At 45.2% G+C, this 18,786-nt stretch overlaps 1 protein-coding gene across 7 annotated transcripts in view; it reads left to right on the forward strand.

Annotated features, from left to right (window-relative positions):
* ANKS1A (ankyrin repeat and sterile alpha motif domain containing 1A) overlaps positions 1–18,786 on the forward strand; it is a 112,210-nt gene that overhangs the window by 18,156 nt on the left and 75,268 nt on the right. For 4 of the 7 annotated variants that reach the window (XM_075443113.1, XM_075443104.1, XM_075443105.1 and 1 more), the window contains exons 2-4: positions 10,276–10,356; positions 11,095–11,251; positions 13,229–13,291. In XM_075443113.1, the coding sequence (XP_075299228.1) occupies positions 10,276–10,356; positions 11,095–11,251; positions 13,229–13,291 (301 nt within the window). The other 3 variants (XM_075443106.1, XM_075443109.1, XM_075443110.1) reach the window with 3 other exon arrangements.

Here is an 18,786-nt window from a genome sequence, read left to right on the forward strand (position 1 = left end):
GCAGATTTCCTGCTGCCTGCTCTTAGCCAGTGGCTGCATCGGAGGAGCGAGCGGTTCAGCTCCCTTCCTAAAGAGAAGGACCAGTTTGGCCATTAGAGGATCAGTTGCTGCATGGTATTGCTCCACTGGTTGAAATGCTGGCTTTTTCACAGCATGCTGTTAACCTTACGCTGGCTGAGCTGTCTGTCAGTGTTGGGCAATGAGGCTGGAGCTGTTCGCTGTCATTGTTTGTAGCTATTGCTTCACACTGAAAACAAGCTGGCAGAGTGGAAACGATTGGGGGTTGGGAGCTTTGGGTCTCATACGGTGCCGGTGCAGAGGGCCAGGCACAGTCTGTGGCTGGCGTGGTGTGTCAGCCAGAAAGCTGGACTGAAGCTGAGCCTTTTTGCCTAAATCCGTTGTCAGTAGCTCTGCCTTCGCTGCTGGGTGCCTTGAGAGCAAGGGTCTGATTAGGGAGCCTGAGCTCCGGCAGCTCTCGGGCTGGGTTGTGGTGTTGTGCAATGTCAGCTGGGTCATTTTCACGTGTTCTACCCTTATTAAGGTCCCCGTTTTCCCCATCCATTCTGGCATCATGTACTTGAGCTCATGATTCTGTGACTTTGAGGAAAATTTACCTTGTTAAGCTGTCTTTGGCTCTAATTTGTCCGGTGGGATATAGCAAAGGGGTTGGACTTCATCCTCTTCATGCTAGTTCTAACTTTTGCGCGGCACATGTGCAGAGTTGGCATTGCCAAATAATTGGCAAGCATGAAAAAATAAGCCCTGAGGCTTTCAAGGCAGAACAGCTTGAAGCTTCTTGTTCTGATGCTGTAGAGGAAAGGGAGAATGAAATGAATTGGGACCCGAAATGGCCAAAGGTTTGCCTTGCTGCTCAGACTTTACATCACAGCAGTGTTCCCCAGTAGCTGCTTTTTCAGTTGTATTTACAGTCAGCTCTGTCTTGCTTGCAGGTATTAACACATCCCTTCCATGCGTATTTCATTTAGTGCAATAGGATTAAGTCTTTTAATCCATCTGTCCTGTATACTTGGTCTTGCAGTTTAGCACGCTTAGTAATAGGGAAAGTATTCGACTACAGGGAACGCGAGCCTTAAATGTGATGTTAGCCATAACCGTAAATTGGAAGTCCTGTGATTCCCACAGGTGACAGCATGTGCCTTTGTCCTTTTGGTGCATTGAAAAGAGTGTCTTTGGATTCTTTGCAGTGGGTTAGATGTGACCCAGGCTTGGAAATATCCAGGATTTCAGTGTGGTGGTGGGCAGTGAGGAGTCACTTGGTCGCTGGAGTCACTTGTTTTACTTGGAGTTAAAAAAAAAAAAAAAAATCCAGGAGGATTTCCAAAAAAATGCTTTTAAGCCTTTCCTCCAAGTGGCTGGATGTTATTAGCAAGTTGATGTGTAGGATGTGTGTAGTGGTTTGGGGGAGGTACAGATACCAATTAAATAGCAGCAGAACTGCCTCCTTGCTTGCGTGATAATTGAAGCGGTCCCTGGAGAGCAAGGGGAAAGGAACTGAGTGGGACGGTGGCCAAAATCCCGTGACGGCCTCGGCGCAGATGGATGCTGTCGTACGTGTTTGGAGTTAAATGTCCGTGCTGGCTCCTCGAGGACTCGGTCAGTGGTCACCCCGATGCTGTGGGTCTTGGTGCCTGCACGTGGAGGTGGTTTGTTTCCTCTGCTGTGTTTCTCAAAGACATGTTCCCACCATCACCCCTGCTGGACAGACGGATTCCCCTCTCTTGGGGATATTTCAGCTCTGCATCCCACTGTTGGAAACTGGGCGGCGTGACAGCTTTGCTCTAGAGGAAGTTATGTTTTTCTCGTGTGCCAAACCTACTTCTTTTAGCCAAATTTTTGAAAGGGAAGAAATCCAGATGCATGTAGGAGATCAAAAAGTCACTCTAGTAAAAACTCACCACCAATTTTTCTTTGTTGCTGTAACATGACAGAGCTGTGCTGTTGTTTCTCCTTCCAGCCACACTCCTTCCTACCAGGGAACTAATTGAGATGGGAAATTTGCTCTTCTCTCATTCTGATTTATGTAAATATCTATGAATTTTCCTGTTTGATATGATGATGAAATTTTAGTGTCATACTCTCTTAACTGTCCCTCTTCAAAATGTGAGTGCCAGGGAATTTGAGGTGGTTGTTTCAGTTCAAAGTTGCAGATGCGTAGCTATTGAGTACTTCTGCACTAAGATCCTGATCTAAACTTTAAAATCTGTTGAAACAAAGTCAGCTGGGAAGTGCGAGCTGATACTGCGGCTACTGGATGAGATGAAAGCGTACCCTGCTACGTGGAGCTGTTCCTTGTATGCAGACGGAGCGGTTTGTGAGAATTACAGGGAGGTTTGTGGACACAGCTGTGGAAAACACTTGTTACTCCCATAAAACTTACTCGATACACAAATGCATCTGCAAAATAAACAAATTCTCCTTACGAACATGTCCATAAATCTGGAAGTTGCTCTTAGGTGAGGCTACCGTGTGTTCAAGGAGATCTTTTCATGCTGCAGCATAGTGCTTTCAGCAGGCTTCCACCGAGTTTAGTTTTCAAGATTTGCTAGGTATTTGTGCGAAGAAACGTATGCACTGGGAAACCTAACTCCTTTTCGAGTACTTGAAAGGAATTTTCCAGAAAGAGCTGCCTGCAATTAGAGTGGGGAAGAGCACCTCCAGCAGGCACCGAGTTCTTCTTTGCGATGTATGTACTGCGTGTCTTCACCTGTTTGCTCTAATTGGAAACACAATTGTTGCTCCTTGATAGATTGACTGCCTGACTCGGCTCTGTCTGGTGTAAGCCTACATTTCTGTAAGGAAAGAAGGTATGTTCTGACGATGTGCAAAAAATAGAGACTGTAAGATCTTGTATTGCTGCCTTGTGAATCTCTGAAAATAGTTTTGTTACCTCTGCCGTTTAGTCCCGCTTTGCATGGGCTGACCCAACATTAATCCCATAGCTGCAAGCTCGAGACTTCCGCTGATGGCAAGTGAGTCATCCCCACACTAACAGCGTCTTTTCTGCAGCGGCGTCGGCGTGCGTCTGTCTTGGAAGGAGCCCGGAGTTAGCATGCTTTGTCGGGTTAGGAATGTTGCTTACCGGTCTTCTGTGGCTACGTTCAGCAGTCTCTTAAGTGGCTGCACGTTTAATGCATGTGCCCCTTGACACTGCCTTTAACCTATGCGCCGTGTCGCAAGTATCCAGATTTCCTGGAACGGTGTGTTCAAATCCCAGTAGGATCAATTTGTCTGCTCTGGCGGTTTGGTTCTTTTCATGTTTGAAAACTGGATGCTTTGCACAGATGTTTATGATCCCAATGTTCTTTCCTTATAGGTGTTGCTTTCCTGCTTCTGTGTGTTAATTGCCAGGAAAATTTCTGCTTTGCAGCCCAGAACTAACAGCATTTCAGTGGTGATTTTTCATGTATCGTTGGTGCTTCCTTGAAGGGAGAGGTATTAAAAGCACCGTGTAAATCTGTGCTGATGCGGTAGCATCAAGAGTGCTGTACTTCTCAGTGTGTTAATTCCTGTGCGTCGGGTCAGTGGTCTCCCATTTCCTCTAATTTTAGATTTTTAAGCACAGCAGTGAGGATCCGGTGAGTTCCAGCAAGCAGGAAGTGTGGGTGATAGTACCTCATAGCCAGTGTAAGATGACAGACTCAGCATTGCCCCTTCTGAGTGGTCTGTACTCAGTGTTGGTGGTTGGAGGGCTGACAGCCCTGTAAATCCTGATCCGCTCTTTAATTTACCCATAATCATTAGAACTCTGTAATCCTTTTCCAATTCATTTTGCCATCGAGATTTATCAGTGTAACTTGCTGCTTGCAGTGCGAAGGATTTTTCCACACCTCTTGCGACAGCTTTGGGAATACTCTGCTCTAACTTCCCTGCTCCTTTCAGGGTGAAAAGCTGGTTGAGACCCTCAGCTCTCCTGAGGTCTTGCAGGGTCTGTGATCTGTGGGTAGCATCCTTGCTGACAGTTCATCTTGCACGTGTTTTTCCCAAGTCTAGAGGCACTTGAGAAGCTCGTGTAGTATTAGCTCAGATCATTCAATTTCTTCCCTTTCATGTAAGCATATGAAGTTGCATTTCAGCCTTGTCAGTCAAGAAGAAAATTTTCCTCTGAATTGTTGAAAAAAAACAAAACCAAACCTGACAACCAAACTCAAACAACAAATCCAACAAAACCAGTCTGTACCTCTCCCTTTGCGGCCCCTTGGCCCTGAGCAGAGCTCTTCTACAAGGTAGAAGGTCATTACTGTATTTGGTTGTAAAACACTTGGCAACATCATCATGTTTGAAGTGCTGAATGTGAATTACTGTATTTTATTTTTTACAATAGAAAAATGGAGGCAGTAATGGTAGTGGGAGAATTTTATATACAGCAAATGCTTCCTGCATAAGACTGGAATGTGAAGTGAGACTTCTGCATGTGTTTAAAATGCCTGGATTCTCTGCAAAGCATTAGATAATTAGCCTCCATATTAAATGGCCACCCACATTTTCTATAGTATGTCTGAATTTGGTTTTGTAACTGATGAGATGCTACAGCTGTAAAATGACAATGCCAAGCTCTTAAATACTGTGCTTTTAGATGTAACTGCTGCAGGTAGTGGAAAATACCAGCAAAGGCAGAAAGCACTTTTTTTGTGACGAGTTGTACGTTAAGCTGTAAGCGGCAGTCATGATGAACTCACGTTGAGCTAGGTGCTCTACAAACAGGACAGACCAGGCAGATTCATAGATTGTATGTTCCTTGGTTTGTTGGGTGGGGGGCAGTCGAGTCTGGAAGGAATCCGCTGAACAGAGCGAAGAGGGGGATGTGAAAGGTGTAAGAGGATGATAGTGCGGACAAGAGTGTAGGAAGAGGGCAGCCAAGGAGTTTTGGGTAGGAGAAATCATCCCAGCTGACTGCTTTCTTTATAGCAAAGAAGAATCTGGACAGAGAAGTTGAGGAGTGTAGAAGCCGAAGATCACTGCTCTGGCTTCCTGTGCAGCCTCGCCGATAGCTGGAAGCTCACCAGGTTGCTCTCCACGGTCTGTCCTGACGCCTGCCAAGAGGGGCTGAGAAAGTATTGCTTGGGATCTAGCCACGTTCTCCCCCGCCCCAGGAATATTCTGCTTTAATCTTCTCCAGCCTTGCATCAGCAGTTTATTTTTGGAAAGGCTGTTGTATTATCTAGTGGTTGAGGCATGCAAGGAAAGGGGTCGCAGCTCCGTTGTGAGCCGTACCGCTCCGTACCCCTTCCCACTGGTGAGACAGGCGTAGCGCTGTCCTCCTCGCTCCACAGAAGCGTTCGAGTGCACTTTCTAAACCTAAGCATTGGAGTTGTTTGTATTGCCCGTCTATAGGCAGGAAATCCCAAAAGAGGGTTGTGTGAGTATTGCAGGAATCTAGCAGTTGTATGGATATTAATAGCTGTGTGCATGGACTTGCTGGTGATGTCCTCCGGGCAATGGACGAGGAGTTAATCTGCCTCCAGCCTGAACTGCCCGCGTGACACTTTGTCTCTAAGGCATTGGACCAAGTCTCCAAACATCTGGGACCAGTTCTCAGCTACTTTAAACTTCCTTTGTGACCTTGGGCCAAGCGACTCGTGTGCACTGGATTCTCGTATCCAAGGCAGCTATAGCACGCTAGTATTGTGCCTTTTGTCTTTAGTATTGAGTATATAAATACACAGGGGTAGCAATGGCCTCTGCTGTCTGCTCTGCACACCTCGGAGCGCTGGTCCCTGAAGTCTCTGGGTGCTGCTGTAACCCAGAGAAGTCAGACTGTAAATCGGCTCTGGTGCTCATCCTTTGAGTTGAAAACATTGAGTTGTTCCCTAGGTGACTTGGCCTTTGCTCTAGCCCACTGGCCTCAGGTGGTTTTGTGAGTACAGTTACGACGATCAGGAAGAAATAAATGGAAATGCGACAGGACAAATATGGTCTCGTTTAAAGGAACCATTGGCTTTTGTCGTGACCTGAAGCAATGTGGTTTATTCAGCAATTTTTACAAACAGGAAGCTTTAGTTAAAGGGCTACAGCACTTGCTGAATCATGGAGCAAGAGAAAACCGAGCGCAAGAATTAGTGTAAACAGAGCAGATTTGACAATGTTCAGACCTTTTCTTATGTCCTTAATGTTTAGTCTTAATTGCCTGAATCGGATACATCAGAAACGTCATTAGAATACTACCCTGGTGCAGCGAAATGGGGGTGAAATCTAGGTAATCATTTGAGAACTTTGCTTTCATAATGGAGACTGCTGATACAAAAGCAAACCCCCTCTTTGATGTGAGGGGGTTTTGAGGAATTGGGGGGGAAAGAAAGCAAACAGCGTGGTAGTTGAATTGGCTCCAGACCTTCGCTGAGCTTTATTGGAAACTTGTATTTACAGCATTCTCCTTCCTGTGCAGGGATCTGTTTTTCTGTTTAATCAGAAACAGCACAAAATCACAGTGTACATAGATAGCACTTGGCTTTGTACCCTGCTTCTCTTGGTGCTGTGTTTCCATTTTACAGATAGGGAAAACTGAGGTCTGGAAGTAGAGCTTTTGCCAAGGGTACGTAGCACAGCGGGAAGTAAAGCCCTTGTGGCTTCCAGAGTCGTCATCTACACCCAGGCTGCAAGTCTCAGAGTATCGCCTTGGTCTGGCGTTAGGATTTCCTGCGTTTTGTTCGGTCTTGTCTGTGTTTGCCGAGAGCAACGTTTATGCTGCTCTGTTTTGAATTAGTTCCCCTCTGCCTTGTAAGATCAGGGCAACAGGTCTGTAAGTAGGTATTGTTAAGATAAAATGATTCAGGCTTTACCACTGCGTGATCTCTTTCTCGTTTCGTTTCTCATCTGCAAGCCGTTGGAGGTGATATATTCGATGTGGAGATGCAGACCCTGGCCTTGCTGTGGGCATCTGTGCCCAGCACAGCGGGAGGTTGGTGACTTGAAGGGGAAATCCCTCTGAAAGGGCCTGAGCCTGCCCAGCTGCTGCCTACTCCCGATTTCCCTGCTGTGATTTTTGTGTTTCCATAAAACCTGCTCACTCGATTCTTAATGTGTAATTTTTATTGTTCTCAGTGTTGTGAAATCTGCTCTCGCTTTGCTGAACGAAGAGCAGTGAGACACTATTCCTTATTTATTTGTCTGCTAAGAGTTCCCGAAGTGGGACTGGCTGAGCGGGGCTCCGTGTAGCCATGTGCCTGACATCTCAAAATCTTGTGGAGTTGTTCCTGTTGACTTGAACCTCTCTAAGTTTCCCTGTCTGGCCTGAAAAGACCTGACAAAATCCTCACTTCAGAAGATCTAATTTCAATCCCAGAGTACCCACCTCCTTCCCGAAGTGGTCTGAGGGGCTTTTCCTAATATTTTAGATTAGAGCCTGTGCTTTGTTCTGCCACAGTTCCTACAGATTGTGCCTGAGATGTCACTGAAATCCCATACACCAGGCGCTGCCGCTGGTGCTCTGGAGAAGTTGCGGTGTCTTTCAGAAGGAACATTCCCATGCTAGTGTTATTCCAGCTCCTAGTTTCTGCAGATCAGAGCAGAGTTCTTTTCCTGTGTTTAGATCTAACATGAGAAGTTCAGGATCTTATCTTAGTCTGTCGCTTTAATGTTATGCACTGCATAAATAAAAATGGGGTGAAAGCTTTGGTTTCTTTTAACTCAGGAGAACTGTGTGGCCTCCCTAGCAGAGCTGGAGAGGAAGAGGAGGGAAGAAACTGATATACTCACTGCAGTCCTCACATCTAAATATAAACAGCTAGGATCCTTTCAGTCTGAACTTCTGGATTATTTGACCTTTCTTTGATAAAAGCTTTCTTTATTTGCAAGAATAAAAGGGCAAGGGGGAGGAAAGGACACAGCAGATTTTTTTTTTTTAAAGATCTTCAAATCGTAGCCATTGATTTCTGCAGTACCCAGTGCTCACCGTTGAACCAGCCGCATCCTGGACTTCAGCGTTTCTCCTCCCCTGAAACCTTTGAGTGAACTTTGCATTTTACTCTAAAGCATTAACCAGAAAATTTCTGAATAAGTTTATGGAAGTGTGTTTTCTCACAGGGAGACCACGTTCTGGTGGAGATGGGTATGCTGGGCTCCAGGCCCCAGTCGTGCTGCCGACTGGCTGGGTCCCTTGGAGCAAGTGCTTTGGTTTACGCCCAGTACACCACCAGCCTTGGTTTTCCTTACTTCATAACTTCAGCTGAAGGAATTATTTGTATAACATGCTACTGTTTTTTCATATGTACACCCTGAAGCTTTTTGAGCTCAGCATCAAAACCCAGCTCTGTTTAATATGTAAAACCACTGGACTCTCTGGCTTTGGTCAGGTTAGCAGCCTGTGCAAGGGGATGCTCAGGCGCAGTGTTTGTAACTGCTTCAGACTGCACACAAGTCTTGCTGGCACTAGTTTTAACCATTAATTGCCACTTTCAATCCAGCAATAAATTGTTTGGGCAACCACACTGCGTGATCCCACTGCCAAAAATAAACCAGAGCCAGAGAATTACTCAGATGCCCTTTATGCTTCAGGGCTGTGGCAGCTGGATGGGGTAGGGCACCTCCGGGACTCAATCTAATCGTTTATTTGGTGTCTTGCATATCTTCTGGACATGCTTTAAGCCGTCATCCAGCAAATGATGCGAGTAGCACTTGGAATGCATTGCGTGCACGCATTGGTTTGCGGTTTGCTTCTGCGGCGCAGGACGGTGTGTGGTGTGCGGGAATGCTTCTGGATAAGACGGCTGATCCTTTGCAAAGTGGATTTAGTGGCTTACTTCCCTGTCCTCTTGGATAAAGTTTCCCCTTAGCTGCCTCTCCTCTAATGGAGCTCGTGTCTGTCTAGGGACTGCAAAGCCTTTGGTAATGCTCTGCCTGGTCAGGAGTCGATTGGAGGGGAGAGACTTTCCATTTCAGAGTGTGCTCCTGAATCCCACCTGAAACGTACCGCTTAGTTTACCTCTGAATTTCCACTTGGTCTATATGAGATTCCTGTTGGTTTGGTGCCTTTCCTGCTGCTTTTATACGCTGTGGTATGGAGTTTTTTCTGGCTAGGAGCCCTCTAATAATGACTGTTGTTTTAGAAAATCTAGTTGCTGCTCAAGCTGCCTCTGTTGTACAATGAGTTGGAGCAATTACATGCTGGGGAGGAAATGAAATGATCAGGAAAGGCCTACTTCATAAAGAGCAACAGTTGACTTTATTTTAAACCAATTAAGATGGGGTTTAGAGGGTGCTGTTAAGTTCTACCCCTAGTTAAGGAAAACAAAGCAGGAAAATGTACTGTATTAGCAAAAGCATGATTGTCTAGGCTTGTAATAAATCTTGTATAATTCTTGAAAGTCAGAAGTTTAAAACAGGCCAGCATACGAGGAATGATGGGTTGTAATGGATTTGGCTGCCTTTAGGAAAGGTGAAGGGTTTCAATTTGCTTGTAAGAACGTATTGGTTTGAGTTCCCATACTCTTTATGGGACAGGGTGGTAGCACTGGTGAGGGGTGGCACTAGAAACCAAACTCCTCTAACAGCAAGTTCAAGAGCAGTGCCAGTTTCTTACATGTGCGTTTCTCCAGTGATTTTAAATAGGACACCTTGCAGGGGTTGGAGGGAAGATTAATCCTCTACAGGGTTAATCCTTAAATCCTTGGTGTTCGACTTTTGAACAAGGGGGGGAAGTTCACAGTATTCTCGGAAGTGCTCTGGGACCACCTGCTCTTTCATACAGACTGCCAACAGCTCTCAGATGGAAATGATTGTTGGGCAGTATGGAGTCAGTGTGGAATCCCACTGGTGACCCGGACCAGGCTCTGTATCCCACAGCCTTTGACTTACAGCCCTAGTGACCCTTGCCATGGGGGGGAGAGTGTTTCCCAGACCCATCCAAATCCTGCAGAGGGGTGTGAATTAGCGGTGGCCTGGTGGTTTACTGTCTCTGGTGGTTGACTTTGATAAACATATGTTCCTCTGAAGATGGTTTTTGAAAAACGCATATGTGGCTGAAAGATGTCTAGTAGCAGGAGAACATGGGAGCTCTGATTTGAAGCCAGGATGGTCTGATAAAGCGTCAAGTAGTGGATCCCTGTACCGGCTGTGTTCTTTGTGACACTAACCCCTCTGCTCGGCGCAGTGCTGTGCCGTCTGTGCTCTGTATTACGGCTCTTAACCACAGCTGTCCAGCCACTGGTTTTCTCCCAGATAACCAGCTCGGTGCGAGAACTCTGCTGAAACTCGTCCTTGCCCGCTGTCTGTCTGTTTGGTGTATGTCTAAGTGTTCCCTGTACATTTTCTGTCTTGCAGCATCTGGAGAGGGCCAAATGTGAACTGCGTTGACAGTACTGGATACACCCCACTGCACCATGCTGCTTTGAATGGTCATAAGTGAGTCATCTTACAATGCCTTTGATCACAGGGGATGCCATGTGCTTTACAAGCTACCGTTTGGGTGGAATTCGTTCACCAATCTAATGCTGTTTGCACTGAAAATGTGGCGATGGTGCAGCACTACACCATCTTCAGGCCAAGAGGTGAAGAACATCAGTGCCGTGAAGCTGTAGAGGCATTGGCTGCTGCACGGTATGATCAGACCTCTCTCTAAAGATTTGGTGAAACACTGAGTTTTTTGACCACCCTGTTATTTATAAGCAATTTGGGTAAGAGAGAACACCATACTAAAGGTGGCTCCCCCAGCAGCAGTCCTCTGCAGTCTGTCTGGTGTCCGGTGTGTTGCTGTGCCTGCACCACTTCAAATTTTCTTTCGTGCATATTACATTTTGAAGTAACTCCAGTCTTCAGTGTGGTAAATCTTGTATTGTTCATTGCTACTTAAGATATTGAGAAATTAAATAGACTTAAAATCTTTATTCATCTTCATTGTGCTGGTGCAGTTCGCTTTTCACCAGAGTGGCTTGCGGATGACTTCAGTCCCTATTCAGCCCCATTAGTGTGAAGGTAATGTAGATCTTTCCTGAGCTCCTCTCAGCAGGCTGGCTGTCTGTCTTTTTTTGGCTTGGGCAGCATTTGATAGGAATGCTTTAAAATGACATTTCAAGAGGATCTCTGAAGTACTCCTGTTAAGATGAACTATATCTTATGGAATCAAGTTTACCTCTCTTGCAGGGATGTGGTGGAAGTTCTGCTGAGGAATGACGCGCTCACCAACGTAGCAGACTGTAAAGGCTGTTACCCTCTTCACCTGGCAGCTTGGAAAGGAGACGCAGACATAGTGAAACTCCTCATCCATCAGGGACCTTCGCATACTAAAGTGAATGAGCAGGTCTGATTGTTTTTCTCTAATACATCTTTGAATCGCTTCCCTCGGATGGAGAGACTACTTCAGCTGAGTCCTGACCCTTCACAAATTAGTAGCAGGGGTTATAAAGTCCTACTTGCTAATGGGATAAGAAGGGCACTGCCTAAAGCACCTCCAGATCTGATTTAGTAGTTCAATGAGTAAGATATGTATGTTTATATAGCGATATATAAATGAGAACCACTCAAGGCTTAGGGAGTGGTCTCCTGCTTTCATACTGGGCTTCTAAAACTAACCCATAGTTTTTCCTTTCAGTTGCTGGATAGCTGAGGTTTCTGGTTCTGTTGAAGGATACATTGGCTCACTTCTTTGGGAACTAATCAAAGCAGCTTTATTTAGTCTTTGTTTGGCCATGCTCTCTTAGCTACTCTCCTGGCTTGTCTCTAGCACTTGCTCCAGTTAACTAATTTGTAAGTTGTAAGATAATTTTAACCTTACTTGCCCCCAGTTAGTTCCCTAGCTTAATCTTAAAGAATTATTTTCTCGAGTCAGGCAAGAAAAATAATCTGGTGGATTTCTTCCCTTTGTCAAGCTGATAGCGTTTGGTCTCGGATGCAGAGGCATTGATTAGTGTGAGATGGCTATTCCGTACAGCAGCTGCTGTGTCCACTTCGGAGGGCTGGCTCCCGTGTAACTGCCCTGTGGAAGTCAGCAGGTATCTTACAATTCCAGGGAACTTCTGAAATGCTGCTGCTAGAAGACCCAAATATTTCTTTTGTTTCAGAGTTTTGGGTAAAGGGACTGGTTTACTGAGTGCAGCCAGCTGAGCAGTGTTACTGAACCACTTGTGGCTGAGCCAGCTTGGGCAGACATGCAGTAACAGATAATGGAAGATGTCCCTGCTGATGGCAGGGGGCTTGGAACCAGGTGATCTTTAAGGTCCCTTCCAACCCAAACCATTCTATGATTCTATGATCCAAATCGGACGGTTAAAGCATCGGTAGTGCTTGGCTGTCCTGTCCCTGAGGCAGGAATATCTAATGTCCCTGGGAATCGACTCCTAAACCACTCGAGTTTTCATCCAGGAGGAGAGCGGTGAACTAAAATAAGTTTGTCTGCCTTAGTACCGCAAGGCTAAAAATGTATATTCATTCAGAAGTTAATTCACAAGTAGGTCAGGTGCTCATGGCTCAAGTTTAGCAAAATCTGTCAGAGTCAAGGTGAGCAGCTGGGAGCTGAGTTTCTGCTGGTTAATTTTGATCTGCAGTGTATACTTTTCAGAAACTGAGAAGCGTCTCCCTTCAGAGTCGGTTTAGGAGTCCTAATCCTGCTTCCAGCTACACTTTGTTGGGGACCAAGTGCAGTGCTTAGGTTTTCTGTTCCTCAGTGTAAGACAGCTGACTTGATGTACGAGGCTGGTCCAAGGCGAAATGGTTGCTTCTAAAGCATCACGAAATGAAAAATATGGTGGTAATGCTGTTCAACTGAGCAGAAATAACTAAGAGTGTGTGTTTTAATGTCTGATAATTTTCTAGTTTGGGGCTGTGCTTAATAATGTCTTCAGGCACAGCTGCAGGCATTCAGTGTGCTTAAACAGATTTGAGAAGTGTAGTTAGCTGCTTACAGTCAGTCTGATAAGCATTGACTGAGGGCCCTGAGTGTACACTGTTCTGCTCCGAGTAGGACAGGTATAGGGGAAACCTTTGTGAAAGATTAAAAGCTGAGTGTAATCCTTCCAGATAATGTTTCATTAACATCTGTTTAGTAGGAACCTTTTTAAATGAGAAAAGTCAGCCGAATAGCCTGTGCTGCTTGTGTTTGGAGTCTTGTAAATGGAATGCACAGTGGTTCGGGTTACAGGAATCGGCTGCTAATGGCTTTGACTGGAACAAGATGCTGTGTTCTGTCATTTCCACCCCTTGGGAGTCACCCATTGCTTTGTTGCTATATCTCACCCATTTCATTATCACATTTTTTTCTTTTTCCTCTTCCTTTTTGTAGAATGCTCTTGAGATCAAAGAACTCAAAAAGTACGGCCCCTTTGACCCATATATCAATGCCAAGGTGTGTACTTTGCTGTCAGCATTTCACTGCATCATTACTCCAAGCTGCACTCGCGTGCTTCCAGGTGCAATGTCATCCAGTTGCAGTAATACCTGTTCAGTTTGCAGCTGCTTGGGGAAAAGTAAAATGTGACCTTTTATTTACTGTGGGTTTCTTTCTTCAAAGCAGTTATAGAAACATAATTTAAGGGAAGCTTTTCCTTACTTTCCTGGGGGCTCCTTCATTGCTTAGCCTTGTAGGACTCACGGTGACGGTCAGTTTGCTTGATTTGGCTGGACAACTTCCAAAAGGTAATGTTATTTCAATTAAAATGCTTCAGGTTGTGTTTCGTGCGCTAATGTTGTTGATAAATGCAAAGAAGGACATTCCTTTTCCTGCTTAAACATGAGTGCGTTTTCTCTGTGGGCTGTTTGGAGTGAATTTCATGCCTTTTCTCCTACAAAATGCATAATGCTGTATTTGTTGTTTGAGTGGACAGTTAATTCTTGTGGTGGTGGTGGGGAGAAGGGAAGGCAGTAACGTTCGTGCCCCCCTTCCCAAGTCCTTCATGTCCTGCTTATTGCATCAGTCTCTCTTTTTTGATGTGAAGTCTGTTGTGTCGTCTGACCCTTCAGCCCTAGTCTGCTGTTCCTGTTTTCTTGCCTATTTTGCTCCTCTCTTGCTCTTAGTTGTTCTTCAGCTACAAAAAGGCATGACATCAGCACTTAAGATGCACCAAGGCTGAGCAATTGAGGAAGCAGATAAGAAGGTTCCTGGTGGTGTTTTCTCAGACACCATTTTTCATTTTTATTTATAGCGAAACTGCAGGCCAGGGATGGCATAATAGTCTGCTGATTTATCATGAGATGCTTCTGCTGTAAGCCACCACACCACAGCTGCTTCCAGCCAATTGTTTTGGATCCAGCCATCCATGGCAGATTTGTCTCTCAAAGCTTGGTTAAAACTTTCACTCTGCTTGATCTGCAGCACCTTAAAAACACACGTTGAAAATTCCTGAGCTTGCTAACCGCTCGGAATTAGGTTTGTTTTTGCAGACTTCTATTTCGGGAAATACTCCAGTGCATACCTCTTTAAGCACAAATACATTTTTATGAAGCTCATCCATATCGGTGATTTTTACAAAAATACAGATGGGAATTTTATAGCAACAAATGTCTTCTGTGGAAACATATCAGTCAAGGGGTTCGACTGCCTGAAAGGAGCTTTCTAAATCGTTGTCAATGACAGAGTGAAGTTTTACACTTCAGCATTAAAATGTTCAATGAAGAAGGAATATAAAGATGAAATTGAGCTTGTTTTCTTGTGGATTTTTAAGTATTTTGTTTTGGATTTTTGATTTTTGACAAGTGCGTTATTTTAAACTCTCAGCTCAATTATCAAGAGGGCTGTAGGGCTCTTGAGAACAAGGCTAATGTTTTTGAAAACTTTGCCCTGGTTTTAAGGAGAGATAGGATTTATACACAGCCTTTTGGGTTCATCACAACTTCTGACCAGCTTTCCACCAGTCTCTGACCAGGTTTGATGAAGAGCATGTGGAATCATACCTCTCCTGCAAAGCCTGGTGTTTTCTCAATAGCCTGGCTGCAGGTGGGAGAATCCAAAAATGTCCAGGTGCAAAGTGTAAGAGTCCTTGCTTATTTGGTGCTTCCAGCTCCCACGTGGGATGGGATGTTAGACAGAAATGATCGAAGCGAGATGTTTCATCTTTCCAGAAATTTTGGGATATTTAGAAGAGGGGGAAAGCATTTATAGAAGGCTGGACTACAATTTAATGTTCCGTTGAGGAAGAGATAAGAATACCAGAAGCTTCTTGCTCTCATAAAAGTTAAAGAAATAGTTGACAGCTTCTTTCTGTGCCCCTTCGATTTGAACATCTTTTGTTGAATAGGTGGTCCTTGCAAGAAGTCTGTTAGAGGCCTGGGGGGCTTCTGAGAAGCGAATGATAGAAGCAAAATTAAGAGATGGAGCAGCAACTTTGCTGCAGTAACTGCTGCTGTCTTGAATTTGGTTATTTGATTTCTATGAAGGAACCAACCAGTTGAGCAGAGCCAACTCAGAGAAAGCTGTCACATAGCTCACACTTGTGCACTGCACAAACTACCTTTGTCTTTTTTAATTGGAAGCAAATGAATCATGCAGATGGAGTTTAAAGTGCTATAAATCTAAATGGGCTGTTGAGAAAAGTGGAAGCCTACCATCTGGAGTCTGCAAATGAAACCGGGCAGCGAACCCACCCGCAGAGCTCCGGAAAGCTTGTTGGGCATATGGGGATCAATTTTTTTTCTGAAATGTGTTTGGCATTGTTGGACACCTGTAGGAAGCAAGGGGACCTGTTCATCCTTACTCGGCTCCTGGCAGAGCCCTGCGGGATGCCGATGGGAATTGTGTGGTGCAAAAGGAGGGTGGGAGGTGGTACAGCTGAGCGGGCAGCTCCAGCCAACTCTTCTGGCCTGCTTTGTGCCCGAGGTTGTGATGTGCCTTGGGTGTCACCTCCTGGTGAAGTCTGGGTTTTGCTTAACTTATTTTTTTGTCCTTCATTTTGGCCTGCCTTGAACTGAAGCTTCCTGGAGTGGGTGTTAGCAGGGCAGCCCTGCTCTGTGCTCCGGTCGCATCACTGGAGCAGCGAAATTGCAAGTTTTTAATAGGGCGAGCCTGTGTTAGACATTCACATGCTGGCAAAAAACCTACAGAAAAGGAATCTCAGAAATAGGTTGGATGGGACCAAAGGCTCGTGCAGACTCTTTCCCCAGCCCTAAGGCAGGATCAGCTCTACCTAAACTGTTCCTGAGCAGTGTTTGTCTAGCAGCTTCTCAAAACCCTCAGAGAGGGACAGCTCTATAGTCTGCCTTAGCAGTTTGTTTGACCATTCGAATCTTTGCAGGTTAGAAAGTTAGAAAACTTTCCCTTATCTAAACCAAGTCTCCCTTTCTTGAATCGAAGCCCTCTTACGGTGCGCTGAGGACAGGAGCGCAGACAGATCTATGTAAAGGAGCTGTAGATGCTCCATTTTATTGTGTGATGAGGAGCATAAAGGCTATGTGGTACCTAGTTACCAGGGCTTGAAAAATTTGATGGAGCCCATATGAAAGCAGAGACATTTCTGCTTGTGTTCCCGGTTTGTGGTCTGTAGGCGGGCATCGTATGAGCCCAGCTTCTCGCTCCCAGCTGTGAACTGGGGGGTGCTGGCTCTCCTGCAAGAATGCAGCCCCTGGGCCCTGTTGAGCGCTCTGTTTTTCTGAAGTTTTGAAATTTGAACTCAGATGCCTTCTGGCTGCTGGAAGGGCATTTTCTTTTTCCATCTCCGATAAATGCGTATGTCTGAGTGCTCATGCTCATTGTTCAGGCTCTGCTCCAGTTTGTGCTTGGAGAGGCGATGTGGGGAAAGGAGGCAAACTCAAACGGCTCCTTTTTGGCTGCTCAGAGCTCGCATAAAATGGAGGCAATAAAGACTTATGCAATTCTGGGAGTTTCCAGTATGTAGTCTGAGATGGGGAAAGACTTGCTGTAATGACGAGTTTGCCACCTGGTGATCTCTGTTGCAGGAGGAGAGTCCGGGGATTTCATCCTGAGCCTCAGAGCCCCGACCTGCTTAAGGAAAATTAGACTAAATTGCAGTGAAGATGGGGGAAGTCTTCAACAATTATGTTATTAAAGGATGTGATGTTCCCATTTCTGAGCCGCCAGGCAGGTGTTTGGAGTTGCTGCGTGCTTTAAAGCACCCTTGAGGGACAAGGTCTCTGTGCCAGGGAGGGATGAGAGGGGGACAGTCCTAGCAGGGGAAATCCTCTGGAGCCAGGGCTGGCGTGGCGTGCGCAGTGCATACTCCCCATGGCTCTTTGGCAGATACCTGCTGCTGCTGACGGGCTGGGGTTTCTGCTCTTGCTGCAGAAATGGGCAGCAAGCCTCCCTCGTGCTGTGGGGCAGGCTGAGGGTCGTGGTCTCACCAATACCTGGGTTCCTTTCCATGTCAAATGAGAATAATGTGATTTACCAACCTTTTAAATGCCTCGAGACCAGCACCTTAAGCTGATTGAAAGGTGTAATCTCTGTAGCTCTCTGTTCTCTCCCCTTCTTGCTCCGTATGTGTATTTTATGTGCAGACTTCTTTATTCTACAGTAGCTTCTGTCCACTTGTATGTGCCTTCCTTCACCATGGCTGCCTCTGCCACTCCGAGCATAGAGCCTGCTGTCTGAGCTTCTGTGCTAACAGTGATGCCGTGCTTTCCTTACCTTGTGAAATATCTTGCTTTGCACGTGGCTGTTGCTGCTTCCTTAGCCTTGCTTCTGTACAAGCTGCAGAGAACCTCTCCAGAACCCCTCGCTTCCCTTATGCTTTTCACGTGGCTGAAAAATGATGCAAATAGCAGAAAAAAACAAATGGGAGTGTGCATGCATGACTCCTGTAATCCCTAGAATGACTTAACACGTTAATAGGATTAAAGTACTTTGTACAGCAGAGCGAGTTCTGCAGTGTGGTGGTGAAATGGTGCAAAATACTGAATGCTCCTACAAGCTGGTATCCAAAAAAGCGCATGTGCTCTCAAAGCAAAAAGGAAAGTTTTTTGATCAAATTCACTTTCTAAAGTAGTATTTCTAACTCCATCAAGACAAGCAGATTCTCTGTTTTGTTTTTTTTAATGGGAACTGTTCTTAAAATGACCAATTCAACCAAAGTTCAGCTACAGTTGAAGTGTGTAACAGTTTGTACTAAAGTTTTTTGGGTGAAATTGTTAGATAAGTATTTGTTTCTAAAGCCCTTAAATAGAAATCCCTCTGTGTATAACACACAGTAGTAAAACTAGAAACTTGAGCTGAATTTAATTTGAGAAAGGGCTCTTTTAAATCTGCCTAAGTTCCTATTTTGCACCTGCAAGTGAAATGTCTTCGGTTGCTTGCCTTTCGGTGCTTGGCATTGCTGATTTTTAACCTGACAGATGCTGCATGCATTAATTGGATCTGGCTTTCACTGTGGAGGTGTTCTCTTGTTGCTTAGACATCTCTTCCCTCAGTTGACCTGAGACCTTGACTACAAGGGTTTGTTAGTGGAGTGATCTAATTGCGCTGCTTTCTAATTTACAAACTGCATATGACTTCATGCACTCTTTCTCTAAACCGGGCAGCCTGCGAGCTTCAGAATTGCAGAGGTGGAAGGACTGTTATAATCAGGATAAGTAGGATTTGAAACAATTGAAGTTTAAATCTAAAATGATGGCCATTAAGCTACAGCAGGTAGAATTCATGCTGCAGCTTGCCTGTCATATATTGCAGCCTTTTATTTTTGTGGCACTCCAAAGTATGAGATGTTGCCAACAAACAACAGACTGCCTTCCCCCAGTGCTAGCAGAATTAATGGGAATCCACATACAGCTCAACAGTCCCTTCAGCTTTAGTGTGGTCCCTTGATTTTGATGCCAGTGCTTTGAAAGCAGGCTATTCCATGAGTAGCACCGATCTCCCGTAGAGCAGATTTCCCATGTCTGAGTAAACCTTATTGT

This window comes from Opisthocomus hoazin, chromosome 25 (genome assembly GCF_030867145.1).
Source record: "Opisthocomus hoazin isolate bOpiHoa1 chromosome 25, bOpiHoa1.hap1, whole genome shotgun sequence".
Classification (NCBI taxonomy): Eukaryota; Metazoa; Chordata; class Aves; order Opisthocomiformes; family Opisthocomidae; genus Opisthocomus; species Opisthocomus hoazin.